General features: G+C 41.8%; 1 protein-coding gene across 2 annotated transcripts in view; it reads left to right on the forward strand.

The window, feature by feature from the left end:
- The window catches only part of HSD11B1 (hydroxysteroid 11-beta dehydrogenase 1), a 44,837-nt gene that overhangs the window by 12,276 nt on the left and 7,864 nt on the right, over window positions 1-24,697 (forward strand). Inside the window, exons 3-6 of one of the 2 annotated variants that reach the window (XM_004325346.4) lie at window positions 3,041-3,154; window positions 3,896-4,026; window positions 4,779-4,890; window positions 5,021-5,212. In XM_004325346.4, coding sequence (XP_004325394.1) covers window positions 3,067-3,154; window positions 3,896-4,026; window positions 4,779-4,890; window positions 5,021-5,212 — 523 coding nt within the window. In that variant the 5' untranslated portion in view covers window positions 3,041-3,066. Of the gene's footprint in view, window positions 1-2,476; window positions 3,155-3,895; window positions 4,027-4,778; window positions 4,891-5,020; window positions 5,213-24,697 lie in introns of those variants that run through there. The other variant, XM_019918652.3, reaches the window with a different exon arrangement.

Raw genomic sequence — 24,697 nt, forward strand, 5'->3', positions numbered from 1 at the left:
AGTGGATCCATGTGTATTACATAATGTGGTCCAAGTGTGGTTCCCCGGGTCCCTGAGACCCTCTTGGGAGTTTGAAAAGTCAAAACTGCTTTCATAATCATACTAAAACATTATTTGTCCTTTTTCCTTCTCCTTCTCTCATGAGTTTCCCCAGCCTACAGGATGTGTAATAACACAAAGCTTAATACGTGGATGCTCATGTATTCTTGAGCTAAAAGAAATTCTCAGTCAATTTCTAATACATCCATGTCAATAGGTAAAACCACATACGCAAAAATTCCTTGAGATCCTCAATGATTTTTAACATTGTTAAAGGGATCCTGAGACCAAAACTTCTGAGAGCCTCTAAGATTGAATGTCATCAACCATTACGCAGTGTCCTCATTCTCACTGATGCATTTTATTGATTAAAAATTATGTCATCAGGGACTTCCCTGGTGGTCCAGGGTTTAAGACTCCGCACTTCCACTGCAGGGGGCACCGATTCGGGTTCGATCCCTAGTCGGGGAACTAAGATCCCGCATGCCACGCAACCACAAAAAAAAAAGATATAAAAATAATTATTTCATCAAAGTCCATGAAAATTATTTTCTTGGATGCTCTCTCTGTATCCCTATTTTCCAACGTGATAGCTCTTTGGCCATCTAATTATTAATCTCTTTGCAGCGTTTTTTATGTGTCTGCATTTAAATGTGTCTTTGGGGGCAGCACAACATTGGACTTCATTTTTTTTTTTTTTTTTTTTGCGGTACGCGGCCTCTCACTGCTGCGGCCTCTCCCGTTGCGGAGCACAGGCTCCGGACGCGCAGGCTCAGTGGCCATGGCTCACAGGCCCAGCCGCTCCACGGCATGTGGGATCTTCCTGGACAGGGGCACGAACCCGCGTCCCCTGCATCGGCAGGCGGGCTCTCAACCACTGCGCCACCAAGGAAGCCCTGGACTTCATTTTTTAATTCAGCCAACAATAAGCAATAGTTGACTTGTTTGTTTTATGTTGTCACCTACAGTTCCTCCTGCTCGTTGCTATTTTTGCTTTCTTTAAATTTATATTTTCTGTAGTGCACTTTAAAATTCTTTTTTTGTGTGTGTCAGGCAATAAACTTCCCTAATCTGTTCATCTTTCTATCATTTTAGCATCATCAGATTTGAAAGTCATTTTTCATTGTTTCCTTTATTTTTGCTATTAATAGTATAGTATTAAGAAAATAAAACTTAAATTCCTTTTCCTGTAGAGATGAAAATGGAGTCTAGTGTGTAACATATCTTGGTGGCATAAAGTCCTTTATAAAACTATGCCTATAGGTCTTGTAGTTCTGACACTATGTAATGTAATTTTCCACTTGATTTTTAAACAACATGTTTCCTGGGCTTCCCTGGTGGCGCAGTGGTTGAGAGACCGCCTGCCGATTCAGGGGACGAAGGTTCGTGCCCCAGTCTGGGAGAATCCCACGTGCCGCAGAGCGGCTGGGTCCGTGGGCCACGGCCGCTGAGCCTGCGCGTCCGGAGCCTGTGCTCCGCAGCGGGAGGGGCCACAGCAGTGAGAGGCCCACGTACCGCAAAAAAAAAAAAAAAAAAAAAAAGTATTTAAAAAACATGTTTTCTATTTTGTCCTCCATGAACCTTGAGCTCTATGTAGCCCTCAACTGTTCTCAAATCTGCATTGTTTTCTGGATGTGAGCTTCACAGCTGTGGGCCTTTGTTGACAAATTATTTCATCTCCTCTGGGTCTTAACTTATTTTCCCTTGCTCTGAAGTGAAAATTCAGTGAGTGTTTCCAGATACTGTGCTTGGTGTCATAATTCAATTTCTCTTAATCTTGTGTGAATCCTCCAACCCCCGCCCTCAACCCACATTCCTCCTCCAAAGCACAGGTACCTATTCTTATTGCCATATTTAAATGATTTTCTTGGCTACGCTGGTAACTTGCAGAATTCTGGATTTGCTCTGTGATAGGGTAATGTGTATGGTTTGGTTAGTTGTTTTTAAGTTGAAAAACTTAACAATACTATATCTTAAATTCTTTCTTTGAAGATTGAGCCTTAATGAATTCTTGCTACAGACATACCAAGGTGGTTATTTCTATATTTCTGTGATAAATTCTAAATTAGTAGGGGTTTCTCCCCCCTGGTCCTTTTACTGTTACTAGATCAATTTTTAGCTGGATGTGGGCTTTTCAGGCTAGCTTTGCTTCAACGATGCTCATTCTTTTTTCTTCTACGTCAGGTCCCCTCTTCCTACCATCCTGTTCACGTTCTTGGTCCTCTGTCGCATTTATAAGACCTACTTTAACAGCTTAATGCCTTTTTTTCTTGGCACTCATTATTTCTTCTGTATTTGCTGCTAAATTAATAAGTGTACATTCCATTGCACTTGCCTGAGAGTCTTGACCCGGTCATGGGTTTCCCGCCATCTGGGTTCTGGCTGGCTTGCATTCCCCTTTGATGTTGTAATATTGTTCATTGAACTTAAGTGTGGGATTTATAGGGATTCTTTGCTTTTTTTTTTTCCTCCAAAATGTGCACTTTTTTTTTTTTTAACTAAGCTTATTTTTCTGTTTTGTGCTGTTATTTTTAATTGCTTCCGACTAGGAGGTGGGGCTGAGAATGAGACTTGCTTGACTTTGGCTCTCTTTGCTATTACTCACACTTCCCCAGAAGCCCTGTGCACACTTTCTCTCTGCCTTTGATATACCACTTTTGAAAGGCCGTTGATTCCTGGAGTAAACGGCATTAAGAGGAAGACGGGCTCAGGGTAGGGATGCTCTGGAATCCGGTCCTGTACAATCATGAGCCTGGCCATCTGGAAGTCTCTTCTTGCTCAATGAAATGGAGTAAACATTGTCCATTATGAAATCCACCACACAGGCTGCCAGGGACGAATGGGATCCCACCCAAAGCCAATCGCTGCTCTGACAGGGAAATTGGCTAGGACTGCCTGAGACTAAACCAGCCTCCCCCATCCCTGATGTCACAATTCAGAGGCCGCTGCCTGCCTAGGAGGTTGTAGAAAGCTCTGTAGGTTCTCTCTGTGTGTCCTCCAGGGCTCCTCAGGCCAGGTCCCTGTCTGATGGCTTTTATGAAGAAATATCTCCTCCCCATTCTGGGGATCTTCTTGGCCTACTACTACTATTCTGCGAAGGAGGAGTTCAGACCAGGTAAGTACCAATGTGTCTAATTTTGGAGGAATAGATTTAAAAACCCAGGGATGGCTAGAGTGTTTCTGAGGATAAAAAGGAGTTCTTGATCCCCAAAGTTGCTGGACAAGAGGGGACCCTGAGGTGAGACTGTGTTTCTATGTCTTCCAGCCACAGTCTGGGTAATAGGGGTGTAGGGAGGGGTAATCATCGCGTTAGAAGATTACCAAATAGTCCCTGTTTTATTTGGCACCTTTGATCAAAAGCAATTTCAGATCTCTTACCAAAAAAATAGGGCTATTCCAAAATTCACAACTTAGCCAGATAATTGGGCTCTGTGGAGAGATGGATAAGTGGCAAACAAGAAAGAATTCTGGAGTTGATGACTAAACAGAAGTGAGAGAAAATATCTGGAATCTCTCTGAGCACATGTGTTTTGATGACTCTTTGAATTTTATTTCAATTGAGCAACTGGATGAATCCAGAAATGTCTGGAACTCCAGTGTTTTAGCTGTTCTCTTTCCATAGGGGTTTTCAGAAAAGGATAGCAGGAAGGCTTGGTTTTGAGCAACCAAAGCAAACTCCCATTTCAGAGAATGTTTACGGAAGAGTTGATCTGTTCCTTCATTGATTTATGCAATTTGAGATGAGTTGATCTGGGCTCATAACCTTTAGACACTGAGATAAGGCTGTCCACCTCTAAAGTGGGAGGAGGTATGTTGCTGACAGCTATGGTCCTTATTTTCTTTTGGGGTTTCCCAGAGATGCTTCGAGGAAAAAGAGTGATTGTCACAGGGGCCAGCAAGGGGATTGGAAGAGAGATGGCCTATCATCTGGCGAGAATGGGAGCCCATGTGGTAGTGACAGCGAGGTCAGAAGAAGCTCTAAAGAAGGTGAGGGTCCTGTGCCCACAGCCATAGGTACCCTCACGTGCCCAGATGTATTCCTATGTATGCTCACATATACATGCCAACACACAGAACTGGCACACTCAGACATAGATGCATACTCACACACACACACACAGAGGGTTCAAACACCCAAACGAATATAAAAATATGCATTTAAATATTCATTCTCATGCATACACATCTAGACACAAAGTTCTTGGGCTTTATCTCTATCTATGAGATAGGCATGCCTATTCACACACATTGACACATGGAGTCACAGACATACATATATGTGCTCAGATACCAACATTCCAGGACGTACTCAGGAATTCATACTCTGGTACCCATGCAGACACATGCTCTCTTATATACTCAGACTCAGAAACCCAAGGATACACAAATATTCACAAACTTAGGGCTACCCACACAGGAACTAGCATCCCTACCAATAATGTGTTCAGAAACATCTGTTTACAGAAACTCATGAGCACAGACTTAAACTCCAGCACAGTGATTTATCCATTTATACCCTATCTTATTCCAGACAGTATTTCAAAGAGGGGACTAATATTGTGTCAGTTGCATTTAGCAACACACACACACACACACACACACACACACACACACACACACACACACCCCTACCAAAACAGGGCTGTGAGCAACCTCTCATTTAAACGCCCATTATGTCAGAGACTGCCCCCCAAAAGTCTGCAGCCGAGATTGACGCCATGGCCGCTGTGCCTCTGCAGGTGGTATCCCACTGCCTGGAGCTCGGCGCATCCTCCGCGCACTACGTTGCTGGCACCATGGAGAACATGACCTTCGCAGAGCAATTTGTGGCCAAAGCTGGAAAACTCATGGGTGAGACAGCTTCTCCTCTCTCCTCTTCTGGACTTTGCCCTAGGGATCACCAGGGAGCTTTGGAGACGGGGAGGAGGGGGAGAAGGTATCAACCTCAGATGGTTTCTCTCAACACAGCCGTCTCTTACAGGGGGACTAGACATGCTCATTCTCAACCACATCACCAACACCAACAATCCTATGACTGTATTTATCGATGACATTGACCACGTGCGCAAAAGCATGGAGGTCAACTTCCTGAGTTATGTGGTCCTGAGCGGGGCCGCCATGCCCATGCTGAAGCAGAGCAACGGGAGCATTGTGGTTGTCTCCTCGATAGCCGGTGAGTGGGGCAGGGGCCAGTGTGGAAGGCAGGAGTGGCAGAAGTGCCGGGGATGGTGTTGGGGGCTCTGCAGTGAACATGCATGTTATCAGTTTCCATTCCGAGAAGTAACACAATAGAAACTGGAAGCTGAAATGCTCACAGTGATATTAAACAGCTTGCCCAAATGCGTGGACAGGCAGATGTACGAATAAGAGCCTTGGGTATGGAAACTCACCGAGATGCGTGCACGCTGAGTAAAAGACACAGTGTTAGGAACAAGTGAGACCATGAAAATGAGGGCTTGTTCAGGGTGGATAGACTACAAGATTCCTGGAAGTAACAGAGGAAGAGCAGCAGTTCGGAGTGCTTCCCTGAACTCGCCTGGTAGTTTGTGATCAACAAATGGGAGTCCAAAGGGTCATCGAGAGGCTGCTGGAGGGACAGCCTGTCCTGAGTTTCAGGGCGAGACCTGGTCATCATAGATAAACAAGATTTTGCTTCTTCCATGACCAAGAGCTCTAGGTTGGTAAAGTTAGTTGATACAAAGGTAGAACTGAGAGGTGAAGTGTTTGAACAACATACAGTTGTCTGATAAGTGGGTTGAGCCAAGACCAAATGAAATGAACAACAAAAACAAATGCACCGTATTATAACAGACCTGCCTGTATTGGGGTGTTCTCCAAAATCCGAACTTGCTACATCAAAAGTCCATTTTAATCCACCAAGAGGGTAGGGAGAGAGTGTGTACAGAGAAATATAAAGAGAACTCTGCGTGATCAAGAGGAGTGCCCTATGCTTCGGAGGGTGACAGCATTCGAAGTTATCACCAGTGAAAAGACAGAGAGTTTCCAGCTTGGAGGATTCCTAGGCCCATTTCATTATGGGTCCAGTAGAGAAGTTCCACACGTATTTGTCGATCAGTCCGTTAGAAGGATGTGCATGGAAGATGCAAACACCAGGATCAAAATTAGCCATCTACATGTGATTCCTAGCAATGTAAAAACAAATAACCTAGACTTTGTAATTTCTTAAGTACTTCACAAACATTAGTTATTACTGTGACTCAGAACACCATCTATGTTGTAAAGAGTTCTACTTCCAGGACGGAAAAGGCCTGCATAGTGATCAGTGATCAGATAAAAGGGCAGTGTGTCTGTTCTACCCGCCAAACAGGGTGATTGATATGCAACCCTGTGCTTCCTGGACAACACAGACTCCCCTGCCCCTCCCCAGACACAGCCTCTCTTTGGGCTGAAAGGAAGGGAGAGCTCCTGGATGCATACTGAGTGAGAGGGTGCTGGGCACATCCCCAAACCATCCTAGGGCATTGGCCCAAACCCTCGCATCAGTCATGGTGTAGGTGGCTTTAATGATCTCAGTTGAATAAGTAATATATCCACTTTAGCCTTACAACACTACAGCCTAAATGTCCTCAGAAGGAACAGAGTTACTGTAGAAGTCCAAGGGTGTGATGAAATTCTGATAACCTCTGCTTCCACACATCTTCTCCACCTACCAAATGTCACCTCGTAATTTCTATGGACTCTGGGAGGTAGAAATCTAGCTGGACTACTAACCTTCATGTCTATTGTTTGTATAGCCAAAAGTTCAGCCTGTTCGCTTTGAAGCATGTCTGTGAATTGGCAAAGTACAAACACTTTGCTTTCTCGCCCTAACTGAAGAATTTCTCTGCTCTAGGCTATATTCTTTTTTAAAATCGAAGCATAGTTGATTTACATAAACTATGTTCTTTCAGACAGTCAGCAAATATGTTCCTTAATCCTTCCTCCGTAAAATCTGAATTCCACAAACATGGGACGCTAAACCGCAGATTGGTCCTAAGGTCAGCCAAAGAGTGTTGGGTTGGCTTTTTAATAATTCTTTCCAGGGACTGCCTTAAGTGGTTTATTGAATTGCAGTAATCAGCAATTGTTTGTATCCCCAGTGCATTTCTAGGTATTGTGTTACATGGAAATCCCATACTTTTAATACGTTCTTTAAAGCCTCAGCTATTTCTTTAGCATCATCAAAGACAGTATGGCTGCCTCTGGGAATTTCCTTACAGTCCACATCCATCCACCACTCAACACTGTTTCTGGCAGCTACTGCTCAACTTTCTATGTATATGTGGCATCGATTAGTCTCCCCTCCTTCCTCCACATGCTAGTTTGGATATATTTTGAGCTACTATCACAAAAACCTAAATTTACAATGGCTTGAACAAATAGAAATTAATTTTTCTCTCATGAAACAGCCTGGGGTAAGCAGTTTAGAGCTGCAATGGGAGTTCTGCCCCATGGAATCGTCTAGGAACCTTCTATCACAAAACCACCATCCCTGGGTGTTATCCTCACCTGTATGTCCAAGGTGGCTCATTATCATGTCAGAATTCTAGCTAGAGAAAATGGAGAAAGAAGAATACAACTTGAATGTCATATACTTCTGCTACAGCTGATTGCAGTTGTGGACTTTATTCAAGGTGAACTTGTGTCCAGCTGAAAATCAGGGGTTCTATTTCTATAAAAGACACTGATGTTGACAATTAACAGTCTCCCCCATATCACCCATGCATATAAGACCAGAGGCAGTATTCCCTCTAGGCCACCCCACATGTGTACCTCACACCATACACACACACCCCAGACCCAATCTCTCTCACATTCAGGTCCATCACGAAAGCAAAACCCCTTCCACTGATGCAGGAGACAGTGGGGCAGGAGAAAGAATGGGAAGAAAATACCTAGATGGTATTTGTGAAACAAACTGAGACAGAGAGATTAACACTCCAATTTGCCTGAGAAAAATCACTGGATTGGGCACAGAACATTTGAAAACATCTGGAAAAAGTTTATTTGCCCTGAGTCAAAAAGGTTGTCTTAGGTTCAATTTTAGAAAAGGAAAAGTCATTCCATTTTTGAATTCCCTGGTTCTGTGAACCCCATAACTATGGTAGTTACACACATGACAGCTGGACCCAGCATCTAATACTGCTTCTCTGCCCCTTCTTTACTCCCCCTCAGGGGGATCATGGACAAACCTGTCACCCCCACCAACAGCCCCACCTTTTTTCCTCTAAGGATCCATTTAACCTCACCTTCTATGAAGACTTTTTCAGTCCTCACCAGCTTCCTTTAAACGTTTCCTCTTACCTACTACATTTTCCTAAGTTACCTTTGGAAACCCTACTTCCTCTCTATTTCTCTTTTCTGGCTTCACTGGTGATACAAATACTAGCAACAGCAATTATAGTACAAATGCCAACCACACTGGGCCGGTACAAGTGTAAGGATGGTGATTCGTCTGTATCAAGAAAAATCCAACGCCTATTTTGAAGTGAAACTAGACATAATAAAACACTGGGTTTCTTTAAATATTCAAAGTGAAAAACACATCAAAAGGAGTAAAAGAGCCTTGCCAATAACCTCTGAATGCTCAGATCTCTCTTTGGAAGCTCCATTAAATGTCTCCAGTTACCTATTCATTTTTCTCCAAGTAAATCTTCTTTTAAAAAGATCAACTTTATATATATATATATAAAGTTTAAGTTTAAGTCTTATTCAAATTTATTCCTTTCCTGGTTTACTCATTCCCAGCACTGTTTCATACTATTTTTTAGACAAATGTGTAGTATTTCAGGCTCATTATAAGCTGACTAGCCAGAGGCAAATACCTTGTAAGACAATGCTTTTGTGGGAAAACTCAAACCAAGACATGAAGTCACTTGTTGGACCTTAAACTTTGTCGGTTGAGGGTTGGCTGTGCAGTCCAAACCTATTTCAAGAATTCTACATTACAAAGAGGAAAAAAGAAACAGATTTCTCAACTACACAGACCAACTAACAGGATTTGGAATATGCAAACTGCTGCTCTGCATAAAGACAAGAATGTACAGGTGTTAATCTCATGCCCCACCTTCACCTCTGGCACACACTTTTTCCTAAGAGATAGATCAATGCTTAGTGTATGGATATAACTTGAATGGGGGGGAGAGGGTGGCAACCAAGGTCTAGGATGCAAAGGAGACTAAGAAATATAGTAGAATGGGGTAGTTTATCCCTCACCCAATTGTCCTAATTTTCCTAAGAAAGATGAATCTTTACCCTTAAACCTGATTACCTCAGAAATAATGTTCAGGGACCGCAATTTCCAAGGTAAGTGGGAGTGCATGCATGTGGATACAGGTATTTACGTGATGGGGGAGTGCTGCAGATTTGGACTGCGTGGAGGGGCGTGGGGAGAAACACAGGGAGGTGAGGCCGGTGTGCGTATAGATTTGGATTGAGATTACTATGTTCTGGTACATTCATTAATGGATGTTATTATATGTATTGCTGTATAAAAACACTCATTGCTATGGGAAAATATTTGTAATAGAAAAATCATGCTACAAAACAGTGTGCATACTTTTATAAACAAAATATTTATGTATATAGAAAAACTGGAAGGCAACTGGAGTTAAATGTATATTGTGTGATGGAATTATACAAATTTTTCTTTCTTAAAAATATTTTCCAAGTTGTCTGTACTAAGTATGCAATCAGAAACAAATCTAATAAAAAATGTTAAAGCATTAAAAAAAAAAAGGAGTTCAGAGTAAGAATCAACAGCCTGGACATAAAAATTTCAGGAGTCGTTGTTACCTAAATTCAAGAGACTGGGCTCAGGCAGAATCTGGAGGATTGAAACAACTTGATGCACTCGACATTGGAGTTCAGTGTTGTATCTGTCCCCCCAGGAGGGGTGACTGGAGATTTTAAAGGGGAAGAGAAGACTCCCTGCTGATGACAGTGACAATTTAGTGCAGGCTGAGAACACTGTAATGCTATCCATGTGACCATTACTCCATTTACTCCCTTGAAAGGGGTGGGTGGGAAGAGCTTAAGTAGTCATGGCTCCTTAACCCTGCTGGACCATTATTTTTGTTCAAGTACTGTTCTTGACAAAAATAGCAGGGTTCTACCATCATCCATGCCTTTACGTTCACTCACCAAGGAGTTTCAAAAGGCTTACAACAAATACACTCTATTTGGAAACACCCAAATAAAAAACTAGGTCTTAAGAAAAGAAGAATATAAAAACACCAAAATTAAACTCAACATAGAAGCTGTGCTTAAGTTTCTAATTTGGCTCTTGAGTTTCTTAACAAAAAGGAAAAAAAAGAAAAAAAATAGTATCAGTATATACACAAGATTATATTCAAAAGAAGGAAGCCCTGCAGGAAGCCAATAATTTCTGAAATAAACCTCTCATAAAAGATTATAAATGTTGAAGGCACAAAATAATGGAACTAGCAAGGCCCCAACAACTTTTTTTAAATGTTTCTGTGATTATAAAAGCTACACATACACACACATTATGAAAATTGGAAAAATGAAGAGAAGCACAAAGCTGAAAATAAAGATCATCCGTATTCATGACAATATTTTGGAGAATTTCCTTCCAGGTACATATAGGTGCAGAACAATTATTTTCCTACTGCCAGATATTTAGGTTATGTTACTGAACCAAACTCAGGTCTGCTCACCTGTCTCACAGCAAAGCCAATCTACTGACACCAGGTTGTGGTGAAGGAATGTACAGCATTTACTGCAAGTCACCCATGCAAGGAGAATAGGCAGTGCATGCTCAAAAGACTCAAACTCTTTGTTGGCTTTTTTTTTTTTTTTTTTTTTGGCCAGCATGCAGCATCTTAGTTTCCCGACCAGGGATCGAACGTGTTCTTCACTGGCTTTTAGACAAGGGTTTTTAAAGACAGTGTTGGGGAGAGGGTCATAGGATCAGCTTGAGGACCTTCTTCTGATTAGTTGATTGTGAGGTAACAGGGTGATGTTTCTGAGATCTCAATCATCAGCCTTCTGGTTCCAACAGTCTGGGGTCCACAAGCTTGTGGTCAGCATGTAGTCATCATCCTCCACCGGAGTGAGGGGCTTAGTTCCTGCAGAACAACTCAAAGATATACATCAGATTGTTACTTATATCCCTTCAGGAGGAAATAGGAGTCCTACGACTCTTGTCCTAATCATTAATGGCTTGAGTCTGCACTTTGGAACTTGGGGAAGGCCTAGGAGGTGAAAACCTTTTTTCTATAAACAAGAAATGGGGAGCACGGAAGGCCCCAGGAATGCCCCTCAGGGTCGTGCTTGGTTTCAGTCCCCCCTTTTCTTTGATGCTTCTCAATCTTGAGGGGAACAAGGGTGGGACAAGAAAGGGAATAAAGTTTTGGATAGAAAGATTGTTAACTCAGTTTAAGGGGGACTTGGTTTCAGTTACTCTCAATGTATTTTAAAAATTCTAAACAAGTGTCTTGCATGTACATCTGTGGCCTGGTTGATGATTATTTCCTTGATAAATTCTTAGTACTAGATTTATTGGGTGAAATGATGGAACCAATTCTAAGGTTGTTGGTACATATTTCCAAATCGCTTTATATAAAATGAAAAATAAAGGACCTGACTTTTTAAATATATAAAAATAAAATCCAGTTTAAATGAACATGAACATCATGTCCCATTCCCACCCTGAGTATACATATGAGTGTTCATCTCACACCTGCTTTGCAGAGTTAACAAAGTTTTCAGCCATTGACAATTTTGTAAGTAAAGGAGAAAGGTGTTTAGTGGTTATAATTTGAATTTCTTTGTTAACTTATGAAATGGAATGTTAGGTCTCTGTCCCCTTGAGAGCAGTAGTGATCTCGGGTGGCCTCGTCCTGCAGCAGCTTGAAGCAGGGTTTCGGTTCCCGGCCAGTGATTGAGGTTGGATCTCAGCGGTGAGAGCACTGATTCCTAGCCACTAGACCCGTGATCAGTGACAAGGCCCTAGCCCTACAGCTTTGCAGAAAAAGAATTCCCACAAAGACAGAAAGTAGTGAAACAAGTAAAGTATTTATTAAGAGGAAAAAAGAGTACGTGTGGATAGACACACGGGCAGGCTCAGAGACAGAGTCACGCCCTCGTGTCAGTTTGAATCACTTTTATGGTGCATTCCTTCCAGATTTCCTTTGGCCAATCATTCTGATTTGCCTGGTTCAAAGTCCGTATTTGGTATAGCTCAGGATTTCCCATGTGTGCACGCACATCTCTTAGCCAAGATGGATTCTACCGAAGAGGCCTATGGGTAGTGAGCATTAGTTGGCATCACTCCCTTTTTGACCTCCAAGGAGCCTTTCTGCACGTATGTAGTCAGGGAGGTCTTCTGACTTCGAGAATGAGGAATATGTGGTCTCATCTTCTCTCTGGGCAGGTGCCAGCCTCCTCTCTCAATTGCCCTGTTATTCCCGTCTCGGAGTATTTGTCCACAAGGAACAAACTCAAACCGTTTGCCCTGGGGGCCCATCTGTCTCTTGTCTTAGTAGTACTCTATTTTTGGTTATACTTATTTCCTTATTTCCTACAACAGCACCTGGCACGTGGTGGATATTTCATAAAAGTCAGGTAATTAATGAATGAATGAATTTTCATGTGTTTATAGGTTATTTATATTTTCTATTCTGTGAGTTGTTTTTCTATGTCCTTGCCCATTGAGATGTTAGCAAAACTTTTCTAACAATATGTATAGCAAATCAATGTCATATGCAGCTTCTTGTTGCAAACTTTGACAAAGGTATATTGTTGAGACACAGCTAAATTTAAAGTTAATAAAGTGAAAAGTGAATTTGACATGGTGTGACTATATAGCTTTAGATGGTTGAGCTTGACCCAAGGAGGATTCCTCTTGAAATAAGCATTGATTTCAATGAGGAGAAATCCACTTAAGCTACTTCAAAATGAGGACAGGGGATTTCCCCGGCGGTCCAGTGGTTAAGACTCCGCGCTTCCACTGCAGGGGGTGTGGGTTCGATCCCTGGCTGGGGAACTAAGATCCCACATGCTGCACAGCACAGCCAAAAAAAATAATAATAATAATAATAAACATTAAAAAGTAAAACCATCTAAAATTTTTAAAAATCTTTAAAAAAAAAATGAGGACAGGCTGGAGAGAGAGAACACCACTTTACACCTGAGAAATGTATTCTACAGATAAACTTGCACAAATGTTCCCCAAATACGTTCATTCATTTATTCAAAAGATGTGAATGGAGGGTCCACTCTGAGCCAGGCACAGTTCCAGATGCCAGCCCTGTGACAAGGCAAGCCCCTGTCACCTTGGAGCCCACATTCCAGTGCAAACTGATTGCCACTGAATTGTTCATGGTCATAAAAAAACTAAAAACAACCTACATATCCACCACTAGGGACAGATTTCTAAATGGTGGTGAAATACTACATAAATTTTTATGCATACTGACTATAAAAATCATAAATTCAAGGAAAAATAATTTAGAGAACAGTATATATCGTATTAGCTCAACTGTGTCTAAAGAAAGGGCCTTTTACCTTTCATTTTATACACTTTGGAACTGCTTATTGTACAACAAGCTTGGTATGAATTTTGTTAGAATAACTTTGTTAAAGAAAAGTAAGGGGGCTTCCCTGGTGGCGCAGTGGTTGAGAGTCCGCCTGCCGATGCAGGGGACATGGGTTTGTGCCCCGGTCCGGGAAGATCCCACATGCCGCGGAGCAGCTGGGCCCGTGAGCCATGGCCGCTGAGCCTGCGCGTCCGGAGCCTGTGCTCCGCAATGGGAGAGGCCACAACAGTGAGAGGCCCGCGTACCGCAAAAAAAAAAAAGAAAAAGAAAAAGAAAAGTAAGGGATGAGGTTCTGTATGGTAACCAAAAGCAAAATATTTCACCTCTCAGGATGACTGACTTCAGGACGACAGAGATTGTACTCCATCTCACAAGTAAACAAATAAATTGAAATGACTGAAAGTACTAAAACACAAAATTCAAACTATTAAATACCATGGAGCGGGTGGAGGTATTGTTTTTTCTTGTTTGTTTTGGTCTTTTGTTTGCCTACAACATTGTAAATTGTTGCAAACTTTGTTAACTCCACAAAATAGGTGTGAGATGATGGGAAAGGGTATAGTTCTTTTATTCATTTTAACTGATTTCACTATTGATTTTTAAAAGTCTAGTCCTTCATTTTTCATCTTACCTAAAGCAATCTAGCCATATGCATTCTATATGTAGAATATGAATATTCTATATTCAATATGTAGCCTCAAGTGTTCCCATGATTTTGTTACTGAACTCAGGTTCGGCTGCTCGCCACTCAAAAGCCAATAATTCAAGAGGCAAGTGTCAGTAGAAAGGAAAGTCACTTTAATCAGAAAAGCCAGCAATCTAAGGAGAAGGTGGACTCATGTCCGGAGACCAACTCCAAAGAATCTGCTCAGCCATGACAGTTTTTAAAGGGAAAAAGCGGGGGAAGAATCCCAGTGAATCATCGAGGCAGGAAGTTGGGTTCTGCATCATTCTCCATTGCGTTCGTGCAGGCTGGCTGACTCTTCAGATGTTATCTTGCCCTTGTGTTCTGCCTGCAGGATTGCTAAGAGGGTTATTGGGGGGAGAGAGCTAGTCACTCTTTAACCACTTAATTCTCCATTCTTAATTCTTTTCATCTAGGAAAAGAATCAACAGCTTAGGCAAGGCGTGGTGTGCATTCAGGAACACATAAGTCAGAAGTTAGTTTAAATTGTCTAGTGATCTCATTCTTATAATTAGGTTCTTTCAAGGTTAGACGGGAACAGAAATGGGCAAACAGGAAAGAGGCAAAAGAGCTGCTTTCAGTTCCCCACTGTCCAGCATCATTCCATTTCTATGGGATTAGGAGCAAAGGTCCATCTTCCGTAACTTCTTCATGCTCGCATAGGGTGCCGTATTTTCAGAGTTGAAGATATCAGCATGGGTCTGTAGCATCTCTTTGCTGACAAGTTTAATTGCCCACTTACATATACAGGCAGAGCAAGCTATAATTATTTTGATGACCACAAAGATATAGATCATTATGAGCAATAATGTTAATCCCATTCTCTTGAGGCCAGTTCTTGGAATTGCATTAGTCATATACTTAGTACTGATCAAGATGGAGCAGCTTATGTCATGTCCTCTGGCGGCAGTTATAGTATCTGAAAAACAGCTCAGGAGTGTGCATGAGACACTGAGTCTGTGACTCTATTGTCCTAATCTTTGACTTCTCGAGCCCGCTCTTTTGTGACTGTAGGAGGCCTGGGAGACTTCAGGTTTCCTACAAACAAGAGGCAGGGGACATAGAGGGGCTCTTGTACTTGGGGTAGTGTGGAGTCTGCAGGGTTCTGCTCGGTTCCAACTTCACCCAGCAAATATAATGTTAAGGATCTGTCAAGGAATAATCATCAATCCAGTCATAGATGTATGCACAAAAACATTTGTTGTAGGATTTTTTTCAATGTGTCTATGCACCTACAAGCAAAGCTACCAATGCTGAAAATAGGCAATGGACATGTGCCTGAAGTCAGATTCCGATTAACGTATGGCAGAGTTGAGTTGATTACATGGGTTTTAAATTATTTAACGTTTTTCCATGAAGTTGTCTGGTTCAGGAACTTCCATGTAATAAGTGTATATAATAAATCCTTTACTTATAGCATTAGAAAATTAGTCTTTCCCTGTACTCACTAAATAATTAAATGTGAACAATATTTAAAGAGTATTATTTGAAGGGCTGCCAAATTACTGGCCCACACTGGGCACACATCTGTCTCAGTCCATCCCTAGGGAGACAACTGGCCTTGGGGGAACTGCAGCTGGGATATCCCAGAGGTAGCATGGTCAGGTCATACCAGCTTCCCTCAGCACATCTGCTCCTCTTCCTTCTCTCCCTATTAAGCTCTGCTTCATTTGAGACAGAGTTCAATCTGGCTGTTACAGTCCTTTCTCAGCATGACAGTTCTCAGTGCACTCTTGACTTCAACCCCATTGCCAACATTCTTGGTCTCTCGATTTTCCAACTCTAAACTTCCCCCCAAAGAAGGGGTGTCTAACTGGCTCAGCTGAATTTTATAAGTCAACCCCCCAAATTATTTATGAAGACCAGCCTAGAGAGGTACAGACATTGACTCAGGTCTAATCAGCAAAGCCATGCTGAGAGAAGGCAGAGTGAGGCTAGAAGCAAGGTAGGCAATGGTAGACATGTCTGAGTTGCTTGCATAGCCTTTGGATAATCTGGCACGGGGTGTCAGAACTAAGAAAGGCAAAGAGGATATGTGCAAGGGGGCTGCAATGGAGCAGGCCAATGTGGAGTGAAGAGGGCATCTGTGTAGCCTGGCATGGGGGTGTCAGAGCCCAGATACACTGGAGAGGACATCCACGTAGAGGGCACAGAAGCCACTGAAGAATACACACATACAGGATCACTAATCAAATAAGTAGTATCTATTGAGGATAACAGAAGCTAGGCTCTCACTTTTGGAGTTATAAATATGAAAATAAGAAAATTAGAATGAATCCAGTGATGTTGAATTGGAATTGGAGGTGTTGGTATGAATCAATAGTTTTTAATATACATGGATAGATATGGAAATATAGATATATGTGTCTATATATGAGTGCATATATTCCCTACCTCTGTCATCTGAGAGGCCCTGGGAGCACACTTAGCACCCAGATCTTAGTTTCTAAATATCATTCTCCACTAAAAGAAACCAAGACTTTCTGGAGAAAAGGTTGATTCCAGGACAATGGCCAGAAAGATGAACCCGAAAATCTCGTTGTGTCTGTAAGTAAAGAACTGCTCAAAGAAAAATAGGGACACATTACTAGAACACAGAAACTTCTCATGGGCTCCCACTAGCCAAATCTGGGACCACTTGGACATTCAAATAAATAGTAAAGATAATAACAGATTATAAACCTTTACATACAATAAGAATTCAAAATCATATAAATAAATACATGAATAAATAAATGGGGAGAGAAGAAGGTTTTCCCATACAATAAAAAGCCAAGTGATAAATATAGATGGAATAATGAAATTAGTAAAATCACCATTTGGCAACTATCATAGTAATAATTTATCCAGGAAGCATAAATCGATGCTAAACCTAGTGGGTAAAAGTTTAATAAGAAACATAGTATTTACATAGTCTCAAAGTACCACCCTACCCAACAACCTGATTGAAAAATGGGCAAAGGACTTGAATAGGCACTTCTCCAGAGAAGACATACAAATGGACAACAGGTATATGAAAAATGCTCAACATCACTAATTATCAGAGAAATGCAAATTGAAACCACAAGAAGATATCACCTCACAACTGTTAGGATGGCCTATATCAAAAACAAACAAAAAATAACAACTGTTGACAAGGATGTGAAGAAATTGGAACTCTTGTGCACTGTTGTTGGTGGGAATGTAGAATGTTGCAGCTGCTGTGGAAAATAGATGGAGGTTCCTCCAAAAATTAAAAATAGAATTGCCATATGATCCAGAAATTCCACTCCTGGGTATATACTCAAAAGAATTGAAAGCAGAGTCTTTTCTTCTTTTTTTCCTTCCTTTTTTAAGTTGAAGTATAGTTGCTTTACAATGTTATATTAGTTTCAGGTGTACAACACAGTGAATCAATATGTTTGGAAAGCAGAGTCTTAAAGAGATATTTGTACCCTCACATTCATGGCAGCATTATTCACAATAGCTAAAACATGGAAGCAACCCAATTGTCCATCAACAGATAATAGATAAGCAACTTGAATTGTGGTACATATATACAATTCAGTCTTAAAAAGAAAGGAAATTTTGATATATGCTACAACATGGATAAACCCTGAGAACATTACTCTAAGTGAAGTAACTCAGTCACAAAAAGACAAATACTGCATGATTAAACTTATGAGTACCGAGAGTAGTCAAGGCCATAGAGAGAAAGTAAAATGGTGGTTGCCAGAGACTCAGAGGACGGGGGAGTGGGGAGTTATTGTTTAATAGGTACAGAGTTTCCATTTTGCAAGACGAAAAGAGTTCTGAAGATAAAAAGTGGTGATAGTTGCCCAACAATGTGAATGTACTTAATGCCACTGAACTGTAGAATTAAAAATGGTTAAAATATTTTTTTAAAAAACAAAAAAAATATCATCCTACAAAATACTTATTGATTACAGAAGAAAAAAAGAGTAATTTTACAGTGGAGAGACCGGACAGACACCACCTGAATCAAATGATCAAAGTTACTTAACATCGCCAGTAATGGAATAAATCGAAATCGTGTATAATTTTATGGGATACAGTGTGAAAAGAAGATAATTATTTGTATGATTCTGCCAAAAATATATGCCTGAATCAGATCATAGGAAACAGAGAAATCCAAACTGAGGGACATTCATCTGCAGTGAGCTGGTAAATGTTTACCAACTAGCTCTTCAGAAGGGGAACATTAAGAACTCTGCTTGGTAGCATTTCCATGGTGTAAATAATCTCTTGATAGCCATATCAAGATCAACTTGCTTGCAAAACTCATGAAAATTGCACAACCAGCTCTCATGATCCAGGATAAACCAACTCCAGTACAAAATGACTGGCATACTCTTTGACAGTGTCAAACTCATGAAAGTCAAGGAAAGACTAGAGAATGTTCCAGCTTGAAGGAAGCTAAAGAGTCATGACAACTATACGCAACATGTGATCCTTGATTGAATTCTTTGCTATAAAGAATATCATTGGGACATGTGACAAACTTGAATGGGATCTTTGGAGTAGATGAAATGGATACATCAATGTTGATGGAGTAGGTTGAATGGTGGCCTTCAGAAGATATGTCTACATCCAAACTCCCTGAACTTGTGTAGATGACCTTATTTGGGGAAAAAAGGCCTTTTCAGGTGTGATTAAGTTAAGGATCTTGCAATATATCATCCAAGATTATCTGGGTGGACCCTAAAACCAATGACAAGTGTCCTTGTAAGAGACAGAAGAGAAGACAAGGACAGAAGGAAACAAGGAGAGGTCCACGTGAAGATAGAGGCAGAGTTTGCAGCTGTAAGGAATGCTGACAGCCATTAGAAGCTGGAAGAGGCAAAGGAAGATTCTCCCTCCCCTAGAGCCTTTGGAAAGAGTGCAGCCTTGCCAACACCTTGATTTCAGACTTCTGGTCTTCAGAACCGTGAGAAAATACATTTCTGTTGTCTTAAGTCATCCAGCTTATTGTAATGTATTACAGCAGTTCTAAGAAACTAATAAATTACTTTCTTCGTTTGGATGGTTATGTAGGAGAATGTCCCTACATGTAGGAAATGCATGCTAACATATCCAGGAGTGATGGGGTATCAGGTCAGCAACTACCTAAATTATAGCAATTACTCTCAAATAGTTCAGGAAGAGGGGTGGGTCATTTGTACTATTCTTGCAACTCCTCCATAGATCTGAAATTATTTCAAAAGAAAAAAAAATCCCCACCTTAGGGCTCTATTGACTTGGGGGAAGTGAGGGTGGATTCTGTGGGGCTTTATTGTGGGTTCCTCAGAGATCCCCTGCAGGAGACCCCCTTGGCCTGAACAGTGGTCCCTCTAGCTCACTCCTTTAAGTGTCCTCCTCAGCTCCAGGGCTTCAATAAATCCAGCCTTCTTGACCCAGTCCACCCACCATCCCTGAGTAGGTGACACCAAGCCAGTCCCCCTTCACCCTTCCCAGGTCTCTGGGAAGCCTGCTGTGTGTGGATATATTTGATCCCACAATGCACTCAGATCCACTCTCAAGCTAGAGCAGTTCCAGCCCTGCCTCTTGCCTTTAGACTTCCAGGTGTGTGTCAAATACCAATCCCCAAGTATCCAGGATACTTGTAAAGGTCTCCAAAAAATCCTCTTGATGTCCCTCTCATGCTGATTAAGATGAAGGCAATGCAAATGCCTCCCCTGACCCTTGGTGGATGAACCTGACCCTTAGTGGATGAACTGACCTCTGGTGGATGAACACATAGGACACTGACAACTCTCCTCTCTCCAAGTACAACTATTTAGGCTGCATGTGGGAGAGGTGGTGATGCTGGTGGAACTGGTTTGGGTCCACCTTTCAACTATGGGGGTTCTTAAAATCTATTCTTTTATTCTTGCCTTGGGAGATGTGCTAAGGATCTAAGGAGGAGCTACATTTCCCAGGTCCTGTACCTGCACAGATATGCTCTTGCCAAAGTTGCCTTGTGAAATTTTATAGGTTTTATCTCATCTCTGCAGGATTTTGTGCTGATTCTACACCATACACTCTCTTGTCTTCAGCCAAAATCCTTCCCTGGGTTTCCTCTAGCTGCTCTGACTGCCTGTCTCAGTTCTGTCTTGTTGATTTCCTCAGGATTCTTTCCATTGTAAGCCCTTGTGTCTCTTTTCACCCGACATACTCTCCCTGGACAATCCCATCCATTCCCATTATTTCAATTATTATTGGATAACGGTGGGTTGTCTCAATACCTATGACGACACCTCAGGTTACCAAAGCTTGGAGTAAAGAGATGGATTTATCTTTAGCACCCAACTCAACCCAAACAACTAAAGAGTTTAGACCATGAGGGTCCTAGCTGAGAAAAAATATTCTAGGAAGAGCTAGAAAAAATGGGCAGGACCCAGGCTTTGAGGCATGATGAACCTCAAGCTGGGGCTTGCTCAACAGAGGATGTGGCACATTTTCCTGGGGTCACTCTGAAAGTCTAAGGGCATGCAGGAATGAAGCTTTTCAATCCTGTGCACTTTCTTCCGAGTTCTCAATTAAAGTAGTTTAAAATCTGCCTTTGAAATGGAAATCATTTCAAAATCTCAGCAAAGCAGTTGGGGATGGAGGGTGTGGAGTGGATGAACAAAAGCACCGAGGCCTGCTTTCGACCTCTTCTGCTCAGCTAACAAGCTCCAGCGCGCAGCTGATCTGCCAGCTCTCTGGCTCTTGCTGTTTCTACAGTGGCTAAGTCCCTGCGTTTCTGGGACAGAGCTAATTGCAGTCTGTCCCATTTATCACCAAGTCTGCACTCTTATTTGTCAGATTCCATGTCCCATATTTTGCTTCAGGAAATACGGTCACCATAGCTTTGGTTCTTTGTGGTCTAAAACTTCCCGGAAGATAAAACTCACTGCAGGCTCCATTCTCCCGACGTAAACCAAAACTTAATCCTGACCAAAAGCACTCAGGCTTCTAATCCCTTCACTTTCATGACTGAGTCATGCATATTAGAACAGTTTATTTATTTGTTTGTTTTATTTATTCATTCATTCAGTTATTCATTTGATTTAATTAGGTTCATATTCTGGCATATTTTTTATGAGCAATGGTTGAACGGTGGATCTCGTAAGGTGCAATCAGAAAACAAATTTATTCTTTCCTTCAGACCTGTTCTATGGGTGAGTTCTTCTCTGAACCTGGCTGTGATTGAGGGCAGATGGCAACACTCTAGGATAATAAAAGATCCTCCAGCTGCTTCCAGTCTCAGGAAAGGTCTCACTTCAGTAATTAAAATGTCCATTCATTTGTAATTTAAGTAAAGCTTCTCCCCTCATCAAGCTTGAACCTGTTGTCATAGGAGACCTGGGATAGGAAAGAGACATGTGTTCAACTTTTCCTCCTGTTCCGCATCTCCCTACTCATCAGGCTCCCTCTAGCCTCTTCTATAAAAGGAAAGGGAGGATGCAGGGAAGAAAAGTTCAGGGTAGGAAAGATCTTCCTTGGCTGGTACCCAGCTATTACAGCATCAGTCTCCTCTGGACACAGTGCATGTTGAAAGCTCATGTTCTCTGGACTGGGAGGATGACCACACCTGACTCTTCCACTGGGTGCTTTCATGGGTTCTCTGGAGGTCCTTGCTGGGATATTGAGAGTTCTTCCTTTGAGCTGGGCAGCACTTGCTTACGTTATTTCCCTCAGACTCTGAGAATACAGTGGGAGTACAGGCGAATACACTTATCACATAGGGCTGTCCTTTTGGGCAGGACTGGAAATGACTCTAGGGGAGAAAGGATGAGCCCTGGGACAAGACCCGCAGGTTGGCAAGCAGAGTGTGGGCTGGAATTCAGGCCCCCCACAGGGAGAGTTCCCTTACGTACGACACAATTTGCACTAGCTCTGCAGTGGCCTTGCCCGTAACCAGCGCCTCTCAGGTTGGGTCAAACCCCAGCCCTTAGTGGCCCTCAAATTCCTGGGGACAAGTTCTCCACGAGGTGCCCTTGAAGCTCCTCTCACAAGGATTAACTCCTTCTTCTTGGAAGCTCATTGAGACACTGTTCTTTTCCTCTCCCTAACGCCTGTCCTTTCCAACCTCTTCACCTTCAGTCCTTTTTATTCCCTTGGGATGGTTAAGGGTTTACGTGTTGCAAACTAGATTTTATGTTTAGGGTTTTGGGGGGGGGTTTGTTTGTGTTGCCACATCCTACATAAGGTGCACAGGTAGTCTGGAACCTCCCTTCAGAATACGGAGGCTTTCGCCATTTACTATGTTCTCAGTCTTTGAACCTCAGCTGAAATTAGAGCAGGAAAAGTCGTATTTTAACATCCGGTTACATATTATTTATTCCATTTTGACCAGGGCCCCTTAGCTCAAAGATCCTTTCTGAAAAATAAAAGTTTGTGTTTTTAGAGGGCTTTTGCCCTTTTCAGCTCTCTGAAACTTCAAAATGTATCTCACCTAGAGCAGAATGCAAAGGTTTCCTCACACAAGCTAATTAGCATTATGTGGGGAGATGATTAATAGTGCTGTGAAGAGAAAACAAGACTTTAACGAAATGCACCAAGATTGTTTGGAATCGTGAGAACCTAGGAGGTTTTTTCCTCTTTCCTCTTTTTTCTATTTTTTGATATGTTTCAGCTTTCCTTTAGCGAGCCTAGACTGGTTTACAATCCTTTATCTGCAATTTCCAAAAATCCAAAAAGCTGTGTGGGGTAAAAGAAAAAAAAAACACTCTGAAAACCAAGGATTTTTAAATTAATTCTATATGCAAGTAAATCCCCTACATACGAACCTTCAAGTTGCAAACTTTCAAAGATGCGAACATGCATTCGAATGTCCAGGCATGTAAGTTAGTTCACGTGTCTGGTGTACATTGTTACGTACGTGCATCCTCTACAAGTGGTTGTGCTTTTGTGTACTTTACTGTACAGTACTGTTTATGTGCCACATGAGGAGCTTACTAATGAGGACCTGATGGTATTGAAGGTCCAGAAAAAGGACAAAGAGAGACAAGAGGGAGAAGTAACTGAAGAACCAAAGAGATTCACGACGCAGGAAATGGCAAGGGGATTTTCTTTATCTGAGGAGGCACTGTTAGTTTTTGAGGCACAGGACCCGAATGTAGAACGGTACATGAAGGTTGCAGCAGCCATTCAGAATGCAATCCAGTGCCACCGTGTCATCTATGACGAGAAAAAAAAAGAGCTACTACCCAGACATCACTGGATCGTTTTTTCAAGAAGGTAGATAGAACTGAATCCACCAAGGAGCCAGAACCTGTGCCATCAATGTCAGGCGTGAGTGAAATGGCAGCTCGCCGCCCGTCTCCTATCGCTGACGATCCTTCAGCTCTACCACCTCCCACCTCCTCTCCCTCCTCCAGTCAGTAACTCTTCTTGCCTGTTCACTCGATGCCAGCCCTTGTATGCCAGCTGTTGTATTGTACTACTGTACCTTTCAAGGTACTGTACTATAAGATTAAAAATGTTTTCGTTGTTTTTTTGTGTTTGTTTGTTTTTTATGTATTATTTGTGTGAAAAGTATTATAAACCTATTACAGTACAGTACTATATAGCCGATTGTGTTAGTTGGGTACATAGGCTAATTTTGCTGGACTTACGAACAAAGTGGACTTAGGAACGCGCTCTCGGAACAGAACTCGTTTGTATGTAAGGGACTTACTGTAATTAATTTAACTTGAACTAAAGTGAGGCTACTTAAAGCCTTTATCTCTGTGTGAACTTTCAAATATCTTAGTGCAGAAATAATAATGTGTTTGCTTACAGGATGCCTCCCCAGGCCCTACTGGGAGTGTTATGGAATACACTGTGTAAGCCTCACACCATCTACTAAATTCCAAAAATAATTCCATAACACATCAGGCCCTAAGGGCTTTGGATAAGTGCTTACAAGCCTTTACTTCTACAGAGGAGAAAATATAATAAAATTTGTTGCTATTTTTCTTGTTCCTTTGGCTTTTCATTGTAACTAACTCATTCCCACCCCTAGTCTTTGTACAAACCATTCCCCCACCAACCTGGCCCTTCCTGCACTTTCTTTCATCAAAGCAGAGCTCAGAACTTACCTCCTGCAGGTGAAGTTTCCTGGTTAGTCCAATATGTTTCTTCACCTGAATATCCACTTTAGATTTGGGACAGATGTTTTCCCTGATCATACTAGTATGAGCTTTAAAGAGATCCAACAACTCATAATTTACTGACGGCTCATCCACTTATCATTGTGAGACACTTCAGCCCCTTCCAAAGACCTTCCCCCTCCATTTCTCCTGTAAGTTCCTAGATCAAGTTCAATAAGCTTATGTCGCCATACCTTTCCTGCTCCCATATCCACCTTTAAAACTACCCTAGATATGGTTTGTGACCCTCTTTCCTACTGAACCCTTCAGCACAGCCTCTACCCCAAAACACCAACTAGAAGACTCTGAGGAAG

This window comes from Tursiops truncatus, chromosome 1, assembly GCF_011762595.2.
Source record: "Tursiops truncatus isolate mTurTru1 chromosome 1, mTurTru1.mat.Y, whole genome shotgun sequence".
Lineage (NCBI taxonomy): Eukaryota > Metazoa > Chordata > Mammalia > Artiodactyla > Delphinidae > Tursiops > Tursiops truncatus.